The sequence below is a fragment of the Dermochelys coriacea genome, chromosome 3 (genome assembly GCF_009764565.3).
Source record: "Dermochelys coriacea isolate rDerCor1 chromosome 3, rDerCor1.pri.v4, whole genome shotgun sequence".
Lineage (NCBI taxonomy): Eukaryota > Metazoa > Chordata > Testudines > Dermochelyidae > Dermochelys > Dermochelys coriacea.
This window is the reverse complement of record NC_050070.1, coordinates 135,101,274-135,117,776: the sequence shown is the minus strand read 5'-3', so window position 1 is coordinate 135,117,776 and position 16,503 is coordinate 135,101,274. Positions and strand designations below refer to the sequence as shown.

General features: G+C 42.3%; 1 protein-coding gene across 6 annotated transcripts in view; it reads right to left on the bottom strand.

Moving 5' to 3' along the window:
- The window catches only part of SLC35F3 (solute carrier family 35 member F3), a 265,347-nt gene that overhangs the window by 86,420 nt on the left and 162,424 nt on the right, over nucleotides 1–16,503 (bottom strand). For all 6 annotated transcript variants that reach the window (XM_038395729.2, XM_043511379.1, XM_043511380.1 and 3 more), the window contains one exon: nucleotides 9,423–9,747. In XM_038395729.2, the coding sequence (XP_038251657.1) occupies nucleotides 9,423–9,747 (325 nt within the window). The remainder of the gene's footprint in view (nucleotides 1–9,422; nucleotides 9,748–16,503) is intronic.

The following is a 16,503-nucleotide window of genomic DNA, read 5'->3' as shown; positions in this document are numbered from 1 at the left end:
AATACATCTTGTTAGCTTCAATAGCTAGCCTGCTTACATTAGGTGGAGGGAAAAGAGTTGGGGGGCCACTTGTACTCTTGCCTCTAAGAAAATATTGGCTATTAATAAAGCCAGGTTAGTCAGAAAAATGGAGAGATGAGTACGTTTTGAACTGAGAAGAAAGATGCAGGGGGATTTCCCGCTTCTTCTGAGCATCCAAAAAAGAACAACAGTCAGAACTGTTGAAGGTGGAAGGTGCAGGTACAAGCGGTGCCGAAGACTGCCACCATCAAGGATCAGAGTCCTCTGGGCAGGAGAGACAAATAGATCCAGCAGCCACGGGCTGAAGTTGCTCTCCAAGAAGCATATTCATTGCCCCTTTGTCTTGGTTTACCTGCCTTCTGATTCATGTTAAGTAAATATAACTATCTTTTTCTGAGCAGGAGCATCATTCTGACTCCCTCAAAATGAGGCAAAGAATTGGTGGGAGACAGGGCAGGGTCAAGAGTGCTTGCTGCTCTTCTCTTATTAGCCAGAATGGGCAGGTATGGTGCCCCTAGCCTCTGTTTGTCCGAAGCTGGGAAAGGGCGACAGGGGATGGATCACTTGATGATTACCTGTTCTGTTCATTCCCTCTGTGGCACCAGGCATTGGCCACTGTCAGAAGACAGGATACTGGGCTAGATGGACCTTTGGTCTGAACCAGTAGGGCCATTCTTATGTTCTTATAATATCTGTCACAGTGAATCTGGTGCCTCTTCCTATCCCTCACAAGGTGACAGTGAATGACACTAGTTCCAGACTGGTATATCAGATAGAGAAAAACAGCCACCTTTAAAGAGAAAAGCACATTTTCCTTTAGAGGAAGCATTTATTATCTGATTGGGAAAAAGAGTAATTCCAAAAGGAAACATGCAATTTAAATGATTATAGCTTCACATCCTTGTCCTGAATTTCATAGAGCCAGCTATACTGATGTAAGCCATTTTTGCCAATAAGACGATATAGGGCCAAATCCTGCTTACTTACTCTTATCCATTGATTTCAACTTTAACTTGGGCTAAGCCTAAACCCAGCCTCCATAAAAGGAGTCTGACTCTGTATTTCGAGGCAGAGAGGGAGGGTGTTAGTGTAACCCACACAACTCCTGGGTGTGGTGTTCTGTCGCCTCTAGTGGCACTGAAACCACTTAGAGCAAGGATTCTCAAACTGGGGGTCGGGACCCCTCAGGGAGACGCGAGGTTATTACATGGGGGAGTCACCAGCTGTATGCCTCCATCCCAAACCATGCTTTGCATCCAGAATTTATAATGGTGTTAAATTAAAAACACTTTTTATATATTTATCAGGGGGGTCACACTCAGAGGCTTGCTATGTGAAAGGGGTCACCAGTACAAAAGTTTGAAAATCACTGACTTAGAGAGAGATTACTGAGTCTGCTCTACAGCCTGAGCTAGCAGCCATATAGCTTTTAGCTCATGCACTAAGCTCCAGAGATCCCAGGTTCGATCCCACCCACCAATGACTGAGGTCTGTTGTCATTATATTAGATAGCTCCCAGCCCTAAGCCAGCACTGCTGCCAGTAGCAGCATAGAAGTGACGGTTGCAGAGTATGGGGAGGTTCGTCACCTGGGAGGAGGCAGTGCCAGCCTTGCGGGTGAGCGACCATCCAGGCCCATGATCAGGAGGATGCTGTGGTCTCCCCGTCCCCCCTCCGCAGCTAGCCCAAGGCCCCTTTGAACCCTGAGTGCTAGGCCTGGAGCTGGGGAGGGACAGGGCTGGGGGCGCTCCAGCCAGGAGCTCCTGCCATTCACCAGGCTCCAGCTGCTAGTCCCGGTAGGGCTGGGGAGGGACAGGACTTCCTCTTCCCCTGCACAGGCTGCTCCCAGGGCTGGGTCAAATCCACCTCTGGGAACCTCCTCTTGGTCACTCACTTCTGCCCTGCCTTCAAAGCTGGGCTTCCAGCCATGGAGCTTTCTGCAGCTGTGGGAGGTTCCTGGAGGTGGAGCTGATCTCTCCCATGCTGGTGGGGGCACCCCAACTGGGGGATCCTACCATGTGCTGGGCTCCAGCTGCTAGTCCTGGCCAGGCTGGGGAGGTACAGAACTTCCTCTTCATGGCAGAAGAAGTCTTGTTCCTCCCCAGCTGGGACTAGCAGCTGGAGCCCGGCTCACAGTAGGAGCCCCATTCTCCTACCATAGCCAGATTTCATGAGGGAGATCAGATTTCATGGTCCATTATGCTTTTTTCATGGCTGTGAATTTCGTAGGGCCCTATTTATGTGTGATATTGAAACTCTTGCCTTGTCTCCTTTGACGGTAGAAGTAAAGTATAGTTTCAATTAAAGCAATCTGAGTTGTGGGACCAGTACCCAAGATGACAGTGGCCAAAAATGACTCAACTGGAAGGACACCTCCAACTCAGAATTAGCTATCCAGGATTATGATAACCCACTTGCAAAGAACACCAACAATGCTTCTGCAGCAGAGATCTGAGTTTTTGTAAGGCAGCAGTATTCAAATGTTATCCCAGTTAACTGATTTGCATGGGTATGCCCATTAGGTCAGACAGATCCCTGTTAGATTAGTATAAACACCCTGTAATTCTACTGACTTCATTTGGAGTTACTCCAGATTTACACCAGTCTAAGCTAACTGAGATCAGAATCTGGCCCAAAGTATTTTTATTTTAAATGGAATTTGTTTCAATTTGCTAATGTGGAAATGAATTGTAAAGCAATTATATTTGTAGGAATGTGGAGTAAAAGTGCATTTATTTAAGGCTAATGTACCGAACGAGAAGTGGTAGAATTTATAAATGGAAGTTTTTTTAAAAGCAAAAATATATTATGCTTCGCTGGATGACATTTGCTAAATATGCTTAAATTCATCATGTCCTGATGTTTTTCTGTCTTATTTATGGCTTTGTTAATGCTGTGTTCTCTGGTGATAATGCTCAGACATAAGCAAGAATATAAATTAGTGGAATGTCAATAGCCAACCACACTGCAGCATTTTAATGCTATTTGGATAAGAACGATTCATGAACATAGAACATTAAAAATCAATAGCAAAAAGCTCCCAACCTGTACCATCTCAGACTATGTCCTCATCAGCTCTCCTAATTTCATCATGGTCAGGTGATTGCCTGTTTCTGGATGGGAGATTTCTAAGGGGAACCCAGGTGTAGGAAGTGGTGTTGGTGATTCAGTAGAGTGGTGCTCCTGCTCCTCAGTCAATATTGAACTAATGGGCTCCAGTAAATTGTTGGGGTTACGGGAGATGCTGGGCTAGAGTTTGACCTTGGTTACATTGGTGTAAATCTATAGTAATCCACTTTCTTTTGGGTGTAATATAAAATTGAGGCACTGATCACTTCTGGTAATTAATGATTCTGTACCCAATTTTAATCCTACACAAATGTAAATCAAAGTAACTCCAATGAAGTCAATGGAGTGATATCAGGGTAAATAAGATCAGAATCAGGTCCCTCTTCCTAACCCACCCCGGCCCTGCACATTGTTAGCTCCAGTATTCTGGCCCAGTTCCATATAAACCTACATTGACGCATTATTCTCAGGGTTTGTCTATACAAACATTTAGTTCGCGACAAGCCGGAGGCTGAATTTACCTGACACTATCCTGCCATGGTCTAATTGTTCCTGTAGACGCTGCTGACGCACATTAACAAACTGTTAACAGGGAATTATGCTAAACCAAATTAGGGACACTAATTCTGAAGGAGAGTGTCCACACAGGGGTTTAATACAGTTTAGCTAAACTACTTTAAATTCACACCTTTAGTTAATTTGGATTAATTTTCCTGAGTGTCCCTGTGTAGACAAGTCTAAAGTGAATTTTTAAGAGGTACTTTAATTTACTCCTGGATAAATGCAGAGTTAAACAATGTCTTACAAAGGCTCTATGTTTACCTTTCCTGCAGCTAGGGAGCTTTAGGCTGTAGTACTTTTAGTTTCTCAGGTTTTAATAAATTAATAATACAGGTATGATTGAGGGTAGCTCATCAGATTAAAAGTGTAATCTTTTAAAGCAGTTTAGAAAGCAACAGGTAGGAGGCAAAGATGATGTACTTAAGATCCATGAAGATCATAAATCATTACATGTGTTATCAAAGGACTTGACAACAGTTGACCTAATGTAGTCTTAATGTAAAGCTAATTATCGTATTTGTATTGCATTTAAATTGTATTGTATTGTATTTAAACAGAGCTACTGAACACTCTCACAGAAAGTAGGAGAGTGGAGTGCTACAATGGTCTATCAGATTTTTCTATTTCATTTTACTGCAGTCTCATTCAAAACACACATAATGCTGCCATTAAAATGAATGGGCCAAATTCTGCCCTCTTACACTTTGTGCATCGTCTTCAATGAGACAGCATGGACTATAACTTAAGGGAAGAATTAGGCCCAAAGTAGTTAAGACAATGGAGGTGCTTCTGCTTACCCTGACTCATCTTCAAAAGGTCAGCTGAAGCATGGTATCCTATTCATTGTGAGGGTCCCTCAACCTGGATATAATTTGAAGTGAATCAATATTGTCCGAATTGAATTATCATTGATACTCCCATTGTGCTCTGATAAGGAGTTTTCAATGGGGGGTTTTATAGGTCCTGTAGTGTTACTGTGCAGGTGGAGAGCATCCTATCAGTAATCCTTACCAAATAGTTTATAAGTGGCTGTTTGCAACTTGTACATCAGCTAGTTTTTCAGTAAAATAATATGGCTGTCTTAATCTGTTTTTTAAAACATCCATTAAATGATTAATTTACATTATGGAGAAACATTGCAAAATCTTATAAAGAAAACAACCAAGCAACTTGTTAAATGTAAAGAAGTGCAATAAAGTTTTAGTAAAAAAAAAAAAAAAAAATTCAAATTTGGTTCCCTAAAGCACTTCAATCCACATTTAGGCATATACATAATAAAATGTACGTTAATATGCAAAAAGGTGTCTAACTTTAAACTGGTTTGTGTGTAGGGTAGATATAACCTTCTATGAGGAAATTGCAAGATGTTCTAGAATTATAAAGCAGAATAAGTAGTTCAAATGTTTGTCTTTGAGTGGTGCATTTAACTCAAGGATTTAAGAATATTTTGGGGGGAGAAACCCATCCATCCATTCTTATGAAGCTTTTATGATTTTTCATTTCCTTTTTCTTTTCTATAATGTTTAAGTATAAAAAGGTTTAAAATGTAAGGTTTGTTAATGTGACATTTACATGATTTACCATCTAGCTTTTGTCAAGTAATTCACAACTCTCACCAAAACTTGTAATGGGAGGGAGCCAGGAGGAGAATTTAAAGGATGCAACAGTGGGAACAATGCTCTGGGGCCTCCTCTTTTAGCATGGGTCATCATCTGTGGCGTCCTTTGGTGAGGACACTGCATCTCCTCCTGAACCACTTTCTAATACCTCTGGACTAGGTAACCCCACAAACGGGTGCTGGAACAATTTGTACAGTGGGGGTGCTGAGAGCCATTGAACCAAACTGTAAACCCTTGAAACCACTTCAAGCAAGGGGTGTTGCAGCACAACCAGCTCCATCACCTATGACCCCACTTGTGGTTAGGGCACTCACCTGGGATGTAGAAGGTCTGAGTTCAAATCCATTCTCCATCTGATTTGGAGCATGGACTTGATCCAAGTTTTCTCGTATGCCAGGTGAATACCTTAGCCACCAGATTATGGGCTATCCTGGGTTGGGTCTTTCTCAACTTCTCCTGTTGGAGCTGTTCCACTTTGTATAAATAATTAAATATTCATTGGAGCAGGGACTTGAACCTGACTCCCCACATCCCAACTGAATATCTTACCCTAACCACCAGGCTATAGAATCAGCCTCTCTCTAGTTTAATACATTTTAACAGTGAAGGTTATTAATCATTGGAACAATGCATGAAGGGTTGTGGTGGATTATGCATCACTGACAATTTTAACATCAAGATTGGATGTTTTTCCTACTAGAGATGCTCTAGTTCAAACAGGAACTATTTCAGGCATAGGTGACAATTTTTCCTGGCGCCGGTGGATGCTTGTGCCCCCCACCCCCGGCCCCGCCCTGACTCCACCCCTTCCGAGTGTGCCACGTTCCCCCTACCTCCCAGGGCTTGCCGCTGCGAAACACCTGTTTCACGGCGGGAAGCGCTGGGAGCTAGGGGGCGAAGCAGGATGTGACGCGCTCAGGGGAGGAGGCGAAGGTGAGCTGGGGGGGGCAGGGAGCTGCAATTTTTTCCCATGGGTGCTCCAGCCCTGGAGCACTCATGGAGTCAGCGCCTATGGCCTGTGTTATACAGGAGCTCAGACTAGATGATCAGAATGGTCTCTTTTGTCTTGGGATCTATGAATCTATGCAAAGTACTACCACATATATGCAGAAAAGGCAACAAATAACACTTGCTGTAGGAAACATACCCTTGTGTTTCCTCAGGAATAATATAGGGGTTTGCATATATGTTATTAATAATTATTCGTATAGCAGTAGCACATAAAAGCCCCAATTTAGATCATGGACCTATTGTGGTAGGCACTGTATATACACCTAACAAGGGACAATTCCTCCCATGAACACTATAATCTAAATAGATGAAGTGTGGAGGAGAAACAGAGGGGTAAAGTGAGTTAACCAAAATCAGCCAGTAAGTCAGTGGCAGAAATAGAACCCAGGTCTCTTAACACGCCATACAGTGCCCTATACACTAGACCCCAATAATATGCTTAGTTAATCAGAATTCACTCTGCTGGTCAAAGATGCAAATGTACAATCTTCACAACTGTTCACTAAACAGACTGCATGTTTATTTAAAATGAAATCTCAGCTACTTCTCAAATAGAATTTAGGATTTGCATCCTTTCTTCAGCTCAGTCATCAATTAATTGAATGGAAGGCATAAGGTTATCAGCAGCATTAACTAACCTTAAAGAAGAAGAGAATTAGTGCTCTGCTTTTAAGCTCTGGGATTTGAAGGGCTACAGTATCTTACACCAGGATTCACAAGTATTTAAACATGAGGTTGTCTGCAGAAAATTGAAAGTAAAAAAAACCCCCACAAACAAACCAAAGGAATAAAATCTGGTAGTAATATGTTAGCATTCATGATCACTTTTGGACAAAACTGTCACAATCTCTAATCTTTAGGGTCTCTCATTTCTCAAAAGCAGGATAAAAAATGAATGGAAATATATTTCATTGACATTATGGCTTGCTGCAGGCTGAAGCTGAAATGTGTTAACAGTGTCATTTTAAACCTTATTCTAAAACTTCTTGGTATTGCCATAAGAACTGAAGAATTGTGGTGAAGTCCCTTCATCCACAATTTCCCTGATGAAGTTATAATAGTAAGAAGATAAAGCTAACATTAACCAGAATGAAATTCCATGATTTTTAATCTTTACCATAGTAACATCAAGTACAGTACCTCTTGAGTGTCCTGACTTCATAGGTATGTTCTATAGTAAGTTTCTGACCCATTACTATACATTTGGAAGTAAAAAAAAAAATCTCAGTGAAGGAGAAAATTATACCCCTTGCCATATCTGGGCAACCTCTCTGAAGTCACGAGGATCCTACTGGTATAACTGAGACAAAAAACGGTCCCACGTCCTGTTTTTCATTGACCTGATGTTGCGCTAAAGATTTTTTCAGGTGGGTCTCTAACAGTGACATATCATGTCTGCGTAGCCCAATTAGATTCCTAATACTACAACCTTTTAAAAGGGGAAGGTAATATTTGTGAAGATGTCAGACTGACAAGGGACTAACTTGGTGACTTTGTACCTTTTTGACAAAAATGTAAAGAAGATTGTTTACATGAAGTAATACTAGACTTTGGCACAGCAGCAAGCTGCACTAAGCATCACTGGGCTATAGAAGAGACTTTTATTCACTGAAGGATATCTTCAATTGAGATATTTCATCTGTGAAGTTTTTGCTAAGGCTGGAAGAGGAGTGCAGTTCCAAGACTGGGGGAGAACCTCACAATGAACCTGTCATAAATATAAAGGGAAGGGTAACCACCTTTCTGTATACAGAACTATAAAATCCCTCCTGGCCAAAGGCAAAACCCTTTCACCTGTAAAGGGTTAAGAAGCTAAGATAACCTCGCTGGCACCTGACCAAAATGACCAATGAGGAGACAAGATACTTTCAAAGCTGGAGGGCAAGGGGACAACAAAGGGTTTGTCTGTCTGTGTGATGTTTTTGCCGGGAACAGATCAGAAATGCAGTTCAGAACTCCTGTAAAAAGTTAATAAGTAATCTAGCTAGAAATGCATTAGATTTTCTTTTGTTCAATGGCTGGTAAAATAGGCTGTGCTGAATGGAATGTATATTCCTGCTTTTGTGTCTTTTTGTAACGTAAGGTTTTGCCTAGAGGGATTCTCTAGGTTTTGAATCTGATTACCCTGCAAGGTATTTACCATCCTGATTTTACAGAGGTGATTCTTTTACCTTTTCTTTAATTAAAACTCTTCTTTTAAGAACTGATTGTTTTTTCATTGTTCTTAAGATCCAAGGGTTTGGGTCTGTGTTCACCTGTACAAATTGGTGAGGATTTTTATCAAGCCTTCCCCAGGAAAGGGGGTGTAGGGCTTGCGGGGATATTTGGGGGGGGGAAGACGTCTCCAAGTGGGCTCTTTCCCTGTTCTTTAAGACGCTTGGTGGTGGCAGCGTAGGGTTCAAGGACAAGGCAAAGTTTGTATCTTGAGGAAGTTTTTAACGTAAGCTGGTAAGAATAAGCTTAGGGGGTCTTTCATGCAGGTCCCCACATCTGTACCCTAGAGTTCAGAGTGGGGAAGGAACCTTGACAGAGCCAGTTCCTGAAGCTGATTAAGGGCCCTCAATTGCAACTGAAGTGAATGGGAGTTAGGCCCTCAGCACTTCCCATGAGGTGGTCCACACCTTGTAGATGGAAAAAGGTACATTAAGGGCTAAATTCTATCCTCAGCTATAGTTGTGCTACCCCACTGAAATTTATGGGGTAGCTGGGGTGTCACTGGGGTCAGAGTTCAGCCATAAATATCTAGAGATGAAAGGGATTTGCCAATGTTATAGCATCCTTTGCAGGCAATCCATGGTGCCACAGAAGCGTAGGTTTTGGAAGCAGCTGCTTTCCCATTTTACCATGAGGGAAAGATTGCAAGAAAATTAGCTCTAAAGTAGAGGAAGAACTGAATTTTTTTAAAGGATAAGATGGAAAACCCCAGAAAAGTAACAAAATAAAGTGCACACTTCAATCAAATGCCTTTAAACATACTCAGCTTGCAAGCCTTCAATAGTGAATTCAGAACCCTCTTTAACAATGCTGAAAAGAAAAACATTCAATATTGATTTAACAAAGTGATCTGAACAAAATCAGCTCAAGGGGTGGAGCAACATTCAAGTATCATCAGAGCAAAACTGAAAACAAAAAGCTCTCTTACCTGTATCTCTGCTTTGGAGACTGTTTCTCAGCTGATTTGAAAACATGTCCAATATAATAGAAAGGAAAGAATAAAAAGTTCCAGTTTGTTGCAAACCATGTCAGAGTAAAGGGTGCATCAAATTTCATAAAGGTCAATTTTGCTAGCTGGGTTGAACCTGACCAGGAGGAGCAGACACCCAGAACCACTGCCACTCCCCAGAAAAATTTCTTGAGTTGGGTCACTGAGCATTTCCAACAGCAACGATTTCCCCTTCCACTGCCTTCCACCCCTGCCTGCATCTGTGCTTCTGGTGGGGCTGGAGATTCCCGGCAATGCTCATCCCCTGAAGAGATGAAAACACAAGAATTAATAAAGAATTCTACACAGCATTTTATTTTTCAAGAACCAAATCCTGGGCCCATTTGGAGTCAAAGGGAGGTTTACCATCAACTTCAATTAAATAAGGATCTTGCCACAAATATGTAGTTCATTTCATATCACATTAAAACACCTAGCACATTTTGGGAACAATTGCAGTCTAATAATAATTATCATCGACAGTTAGAAGTAAGTGGGCAAAATGAAAAGTGAAATTACACGCTGTTCTGCAGTCATTACGTTAGAAGATTTTCAAATATAATACTGAACTCTGCTATGACATGCAAATGAATGAATGCTGTGCTGTTTAGCTTTATGAAAGAGCAATGGGAATAACAGCAACAGTCACAATCAATACTGTCTTGGGAGTCTTAGAACTGCATATTTTATGCAACATGGTGTTTCTTTTTAAAGAGGGAAGAGGAAAATTTATTTATTCTTTCAATTACACTGGCGTTACTCTGGAGTAACGGGAATGGGCTAATGTTGGGGTTGTGGCTGAAGCACTAGACTGAACTCCAGTAATCCCTGGCTGGTGAAATAGCCCTTCGGGGGGCTGTTACCAGCTGGTGAAATTTAGAGCAGCCTTTGGGATTCTCTACATTGCACTAGGGACTAGGCCAGCTTAGTCTGTACCTCGAGTCCTGTACCAACCAGGGTTGAGCCAGACCTGAGGAACAAGCTCAGCAATTTCAAATTTACACCAGTGTAACTGCAATCAAAATTTGGCCCAGGGAGACCAGTTTTCAACCATTGATATCTTAACAGAATGTGCAAATTCCATTATTTGGCTGCTTGAATCTGCATATAGACATGTAAATTGAGTAGTTGGGCACCTATGTGCCCATCTGAGTGATCAGTTATAACATTGCAGTAGGCAAATTACATAGCTAAATTTGAAAACTGGGCCACCATTTTATTCTTTGCCTCAAAGTAGCTGAATGACAGCCAATATGTCTTCTCTATTATCAGTGGTGACACTGACAGATTGGTCAATTTGTTTATGACCCATAACAACTTAACAGGAGGCACTGAAATGGTAAGCATGGCCATTCCTTGTAGATCGTTCTCAAAGCCATGTTAAGTAGCCTAGAATCTTTAATATGTTTGCCTGTATTGTTTGTTAGAGAATCAAAGTAGATGCAGTGGGTTTGTGTTTACCTATATCTTGTTAGAAGTTAACAACGTAACTAGATTAGTCTGTAGATACTAATTCCCTTTCCTGTCTTAATTGCATGTGGATGGGTCAATTAACCTTAAGATGAAAGATATAGGATACTGTAGGAAATGACATTATTTACATTTGTCTTCAGCTTAATTGTCTATGCCATAATGAACTGCCTTTACAATTTGAATGCATCCGATGAAGTGAGCTGTAGCCTACTAAAGCTTATGCTCAAATAAATTTGTTAGTCTCTAAGGTGCCACAAGTAATCCTTTTCTTGTTGCGAATACTGACCAACACGGCTGCTACTCTGAAACCTTTACAATTTGAATGGTTAATTGCCTTATGTTAATTAATACAATTAGTTACCTGTGTATGCATAAGAAACTGGAGATTAACTTCAAAGCAAAGAGCCTGCTGTGGCAATTGCTATCAAGAGGCTTATCCAATGGCCTCAACTATAAAGGAAGCTTTGGGCCTGATCCTTTTTATTTCAGACCTGCTTAAACTTTGACAGGAAAAGTCTAAGCCACAAGACTGAGATCTCCATGATTTCTTTGTATTTACCTTGGAATTCTCATGGAAGAATTTGAACAAACTGCACTTGGACTATAACCTTTCAAATTGATTCCAGATAGACTTTTACAAATCAGCATCCTCACCATCTCTGCTATGAAACTAATCTAAGAACTTTACACACATTTGTATGTATTTTGATCTCTTAACCATATGTAAATCTTTCTTTTTTCTTTTATTAATAAACCTTAGATTTAATTAATAAGGATTGGCTGTAAGCATATACTTGGGTGAGATTTGAAATATTCATTGACCTAGTAGGCAATGTGGCTGGTGCGTTGGGATTGGTAAGAACTTTAAATATGGTGAATAAGGCTTTCAATAACCCCTAACTATGTTAGACTTGTCTGCCTGGATGGTAACCAAAGGCTGGATTGCTTAAAGGGCACTGAAGTTTGGCTTCTTGGTAACCAGTGTGGTATTACAGAAGCTATTTGGTTACTGGCTTGGTGAATCTAATTAATTATAGAATAAACCACCAGTTCTGAGAATTGTCTGCCCTATTCCTTGCAGTTTGCCCTGAGTAAGCATTCTCAGTGTGGCCCCTCAAGGCACCATGTTCACACCAGCAGATACTGTACTTTTACTAAGATAATGTTGAAGTAAAAAGAAAACGGTACAGAGTTTAGGCATAGAAGTTTCTGATTATCAGGGAACAAGGTACAGATTATCAAGGGTTCAGTTTAGGAGCGAAGTTCAGTTTAGGAGCGGGTGGCGTAAGGAATACATAATCTGCAATCTCCCCAATTGGGGGTAAAAGTTTAACAGGTCAAAGTACAGACATTATCTGAACTAAAAACCAATCCTATATGCTGATGAATGCCTTCAACTCCTGTTGAAATCAGTGGGCATTGATGGTCCTGCTCCCTGAAGGACCAGCCCCTAACGAGCTTTCTGATGGCTGTCTAAAGTCATTCAAAGCTCTGTTTAAGACATTAAGTCACCTGCATGTGATGCCGCTATGCCGTATTTTCATTTTAAAAGCTGATTTCTTTAAGGTATGCTAATCCATTCATTTTGAACACAAACGAAGTGCTAATTAATGCTGAGGGGCTGGAACCTAGAAAGATTCAAATGCATTTGCAGGTCATTTAATACACTGAAAAGTGGAAACCCGAAGGTCTTCACATTGCTGCACTGTATTTGCTAGAATTAGCACCAAGAACAATAGTTCTGTATCATTACACAATGTAAAGCCAGTTTATGGGACATCCACACACAAATTTATTTTTACTGACGAGATCATGCAATCTGTATGGTAAACTGTTATATGTCTCTTTAGAGTTTTACACTGTGACTTGGGTGTTTACTGATGTAAGCTAATGCATGTGTAAGTCAATACACATGTAGACCAAAGGTTTTCTCCAATAGTACATTCTGTGCTGCTACTTATTTAAAAAAAAAAAAGATGATGTACATGATATGAGGTAACTATATCATCTAATAAAACTATTTTGACGCAGAAAAAACAAAAAATAACTCCCTCCCTGCCCTCCACTAAGCACAATGTTTTCAAAACTTTGTGTATCAGTTGCACATCTAGACATCAAAAAATGGGATCATACATGAGTATATAGGAGCAAGGATATTTACGTGGATATGCAGTTATATAAGGTTTTTTTGAATGGTTTTAAAATGTTCACACAGAAGTAGGGAAAAGAGAGTGCTAATCTCTTCAGTCATCTACTTTCAATTTTCAGTGGAAAAACCATGTGGGCAGCTTCCCCTGTAAATTTACATGCACTAAAGGGTCAATTTAGTATCCAAGGTTAACATTAGATTAAAAATACATTTAGATTGCAGAATCAATCACTCAAAGTTAGGAAATGCCAGAATTCAGACAGATAGACTTGTCTATTAAACCTTAATTCATGTCCCCTTGTGTGAATGCATTATTATACCTTTTTTAAATTACATGATCACATGTAATTAAAGCCTCCTGCCTCATTCAACACATAGACTGGACTGAATTCAGTGACTGAGACAGCTGTTCATTTTTTTTTCCTTTTTATTTATTCAGTGTGTAATTCCCCACACTTATATGCTGTACACCATGTAACTCTTGCAATGAATAAGGAATTATTAATTTCCTCATGGTCTTCTTTATGGCATTTTCCACCAAATGCATCCGATGAAGTGAGCTGTAGCTCACAAAAGCTTATGCTCAAATAAATTTGTTAGTCTCTAAGGTGCCACAAGTACTCCTTTTCTTTTTTGCGAATACAGACTAACACGGCTGCTACTCTGAAACTTGTTTTTATGGCATGTGTCACTGTAGCACTGAGTGATTCACAAATGTTAATTAATGTATCTTCATTACACCCCTTCCTCACTTTACTCTTATTCCTGATCTGAGGTGAAATAAATTGCACAAGAACTATGTGTAGGGACTTGCTTGCTTGGTCCTCCTGCATGTATGCAGTCACATTTTACTGCAGACCGTACCCATTTTGTCTTTGACCATGTCTCTTTTGTACCCCATGCCATATCACATGCATTTGTTCTGGGAAATGGTCTCTGCCCCTCAGGCTTTTCAGCACTCCATCTGCAGTAGAATTATTTTGCCAAGTAGGTGAGGATGTGTGAGGTTTTTCCTCTGCTTTTCCTGAATTTCCATGTGCACACAGAGGGTCTGTCTATACTGCAATCAGAGGTGTGGCTGCAGCACATGTAGACATACTAGAGCAGGGGTCTCAAACTCAAATGACCACGAAGGCCACATGAGGACTAATACATTGGCCGGATGGCTGCACGACTGACCACCCCCATACCTGCTGCCCTGGCCCCACCCCCACTCCATGCCTTCCATGAGGCCCCGCCCCTGCCCCACCTTTTCCCACCCCTTCCCTGCTCCCATTTCAACCCCTTTCCCAAAATCCCCACCCCAACTCCACCCCCTCCCTACCCCCAGGGGGTGCAGGGTGCTCAGGGCAGGGAGTTAGGGTGTAGGAGGGGTGTGGAATGTGGCAGGGAGCTTAGGGCAGGGGGTCAGGGTGCAGGGTGCAGCAGGGGGCTCAGGGCAGGGGGTTCAGCTGCAGGAAGAGTTTGGGGGGCCGGTCCAGCTCAGCACGTACTGGGGGCAGGGCAGGCTCCCTACCTGCCTGCCCTGCCCTCACGCTGTTCCGGGAAGCAGCCGGGACCTGGGGGCATGGGGATGGAGATGGGGGTCTGTGTGTTGCCCTGGCCGCACCTGCAGGTACCTCCCCCGAAGTGCCCATTGGCTGGGAACGGGAACCGCAGCCAATGGGAGCTTCAGGGGAGGTACCTAGAGGAGTGGCCAGGGCAACACACAGACCCCTGTTACCCCCCCCGCCCCCGGCATGGAGCGAGGACAGGGCAAGCAGGCAGGGAGCCTGCCTTGCTCCTGGTGCATGCCGGGCCACAGCCCCCTCTAGGTAAATGCTGGAGGGGTGGAGGGCCGCGGGGAGCTAGCGGGCTGCAGAAAATACCCCGCGGGCCGCCACGTGTTTGAGACCCCTGTACCAGAGGTAGCTATGATCTAGCTAGCTAGTTAACAATAACAGTGAAGCTCTGACAACAGGGTCTAGCATTTGAGTACATACCCAGGGTCCTAGGAAGGATTGTTCAGCCCATGCTACAACTGCTTCACTGCTATTGTTATTTGAGCTAACTACATAGCTAGCTTGGGTATATCCAGGGCTGTCCCTAGGCATACACAGAATACGCAGCTGCGTAGGGCACCATGAAATTTGAGGCACCAAATTTCCCCAAATTTCATGGTGCCCTCGGCAGCTGCATGCTGCATATCTGGCAGCACGAGCTCCAGCGACCAGCCCTATCCCCTGGCCGGCTCCCCCGCAGGCTGTGCCCACTGCACGATGCTCAAGGGCGTAAACATAGGTCAGCCCACACAATAGTTCCATTGTGGGGGCACTAGCCTCTACTGCCCCCGTTTGCACCATCCCTGCCAGGGACCAAATGTTGGGTTGAGAATTGTCTTTTCAGCCCTATTATTTTAATGCACACATTCCTGAGTCAACCACCCAATTAGTTGCCTCATATGGAAATATCAGCATCTTTAAGATACATTCCATGGCAATTACAACCTGTAAAGAGAGCAAAATTTTGCACTTTACATATAATTCATAGGCAAAATTATTCATCCATATGCACTAAGACCTATGTGTTAAATACACCAACAGAGGTGTTCAAACTGCACAAATGCAGTGAAAGACAATACTGTGTGTATCACTTTACTTTGAAAATGATCTCACAGATCAGGGTTTGAATTTCTAAGGATGCTCGTACCTTGGACCATCTAATTTGCATGCTGGATGGAGTAAAACTTATTCCAGTCAAAATGAGCTACATAATGTTGGAGAGAGAGTCCTGTGCCTCCCTTCAAAAAGCCTTTTCTAGTTCACCCTATTGCATAAGAGTTCTGCATTGTGATGTCTTTTAATTAGTCTGTAAGAAAAATTGCACCACCCATATTTGATTTTCTGTATTCATGGAGGGCTAGAATATGTTATACAGGTACAGCCATCAATTGGGGAAGTTGCATTGCCCTTGAGAGAGACCCAGCGACATTCTCCCAGAATGAGATGGTCTTCTGGAGCTTCACACGGTGTACAGGAGTATACAAACTGCAACACCTTTTTAAAGTGTTCAGAGATCTCCTACAGCTCTCCTGGTGGGACCAGCCAGTTGTACTGGCTGGCATGTACGATAGGCGGAGCTACAGCTTTGCTTACCTTCTCCCTTCCCTGCCTCCCTAGGGAAATGTCTCTGGAGAGCAGTCCCTTGAGTGGAGTGGAGTGCATTTCTGGACAGTTCCTGTGCAAATGCACAAGGGGGAGGAGAGGCTCCTTACTCCCTTTCCACCAGTGCACATCGGCATATGGGTCAGTTAGAATCTAGCTCTGCATCTGTATCATACCAACAAAGTGCCTTTTATATTTGCTAATGTAGTACATTAAAGAAATTCTATTTTCTGATCTCTAGATTTCCAGTATTTAT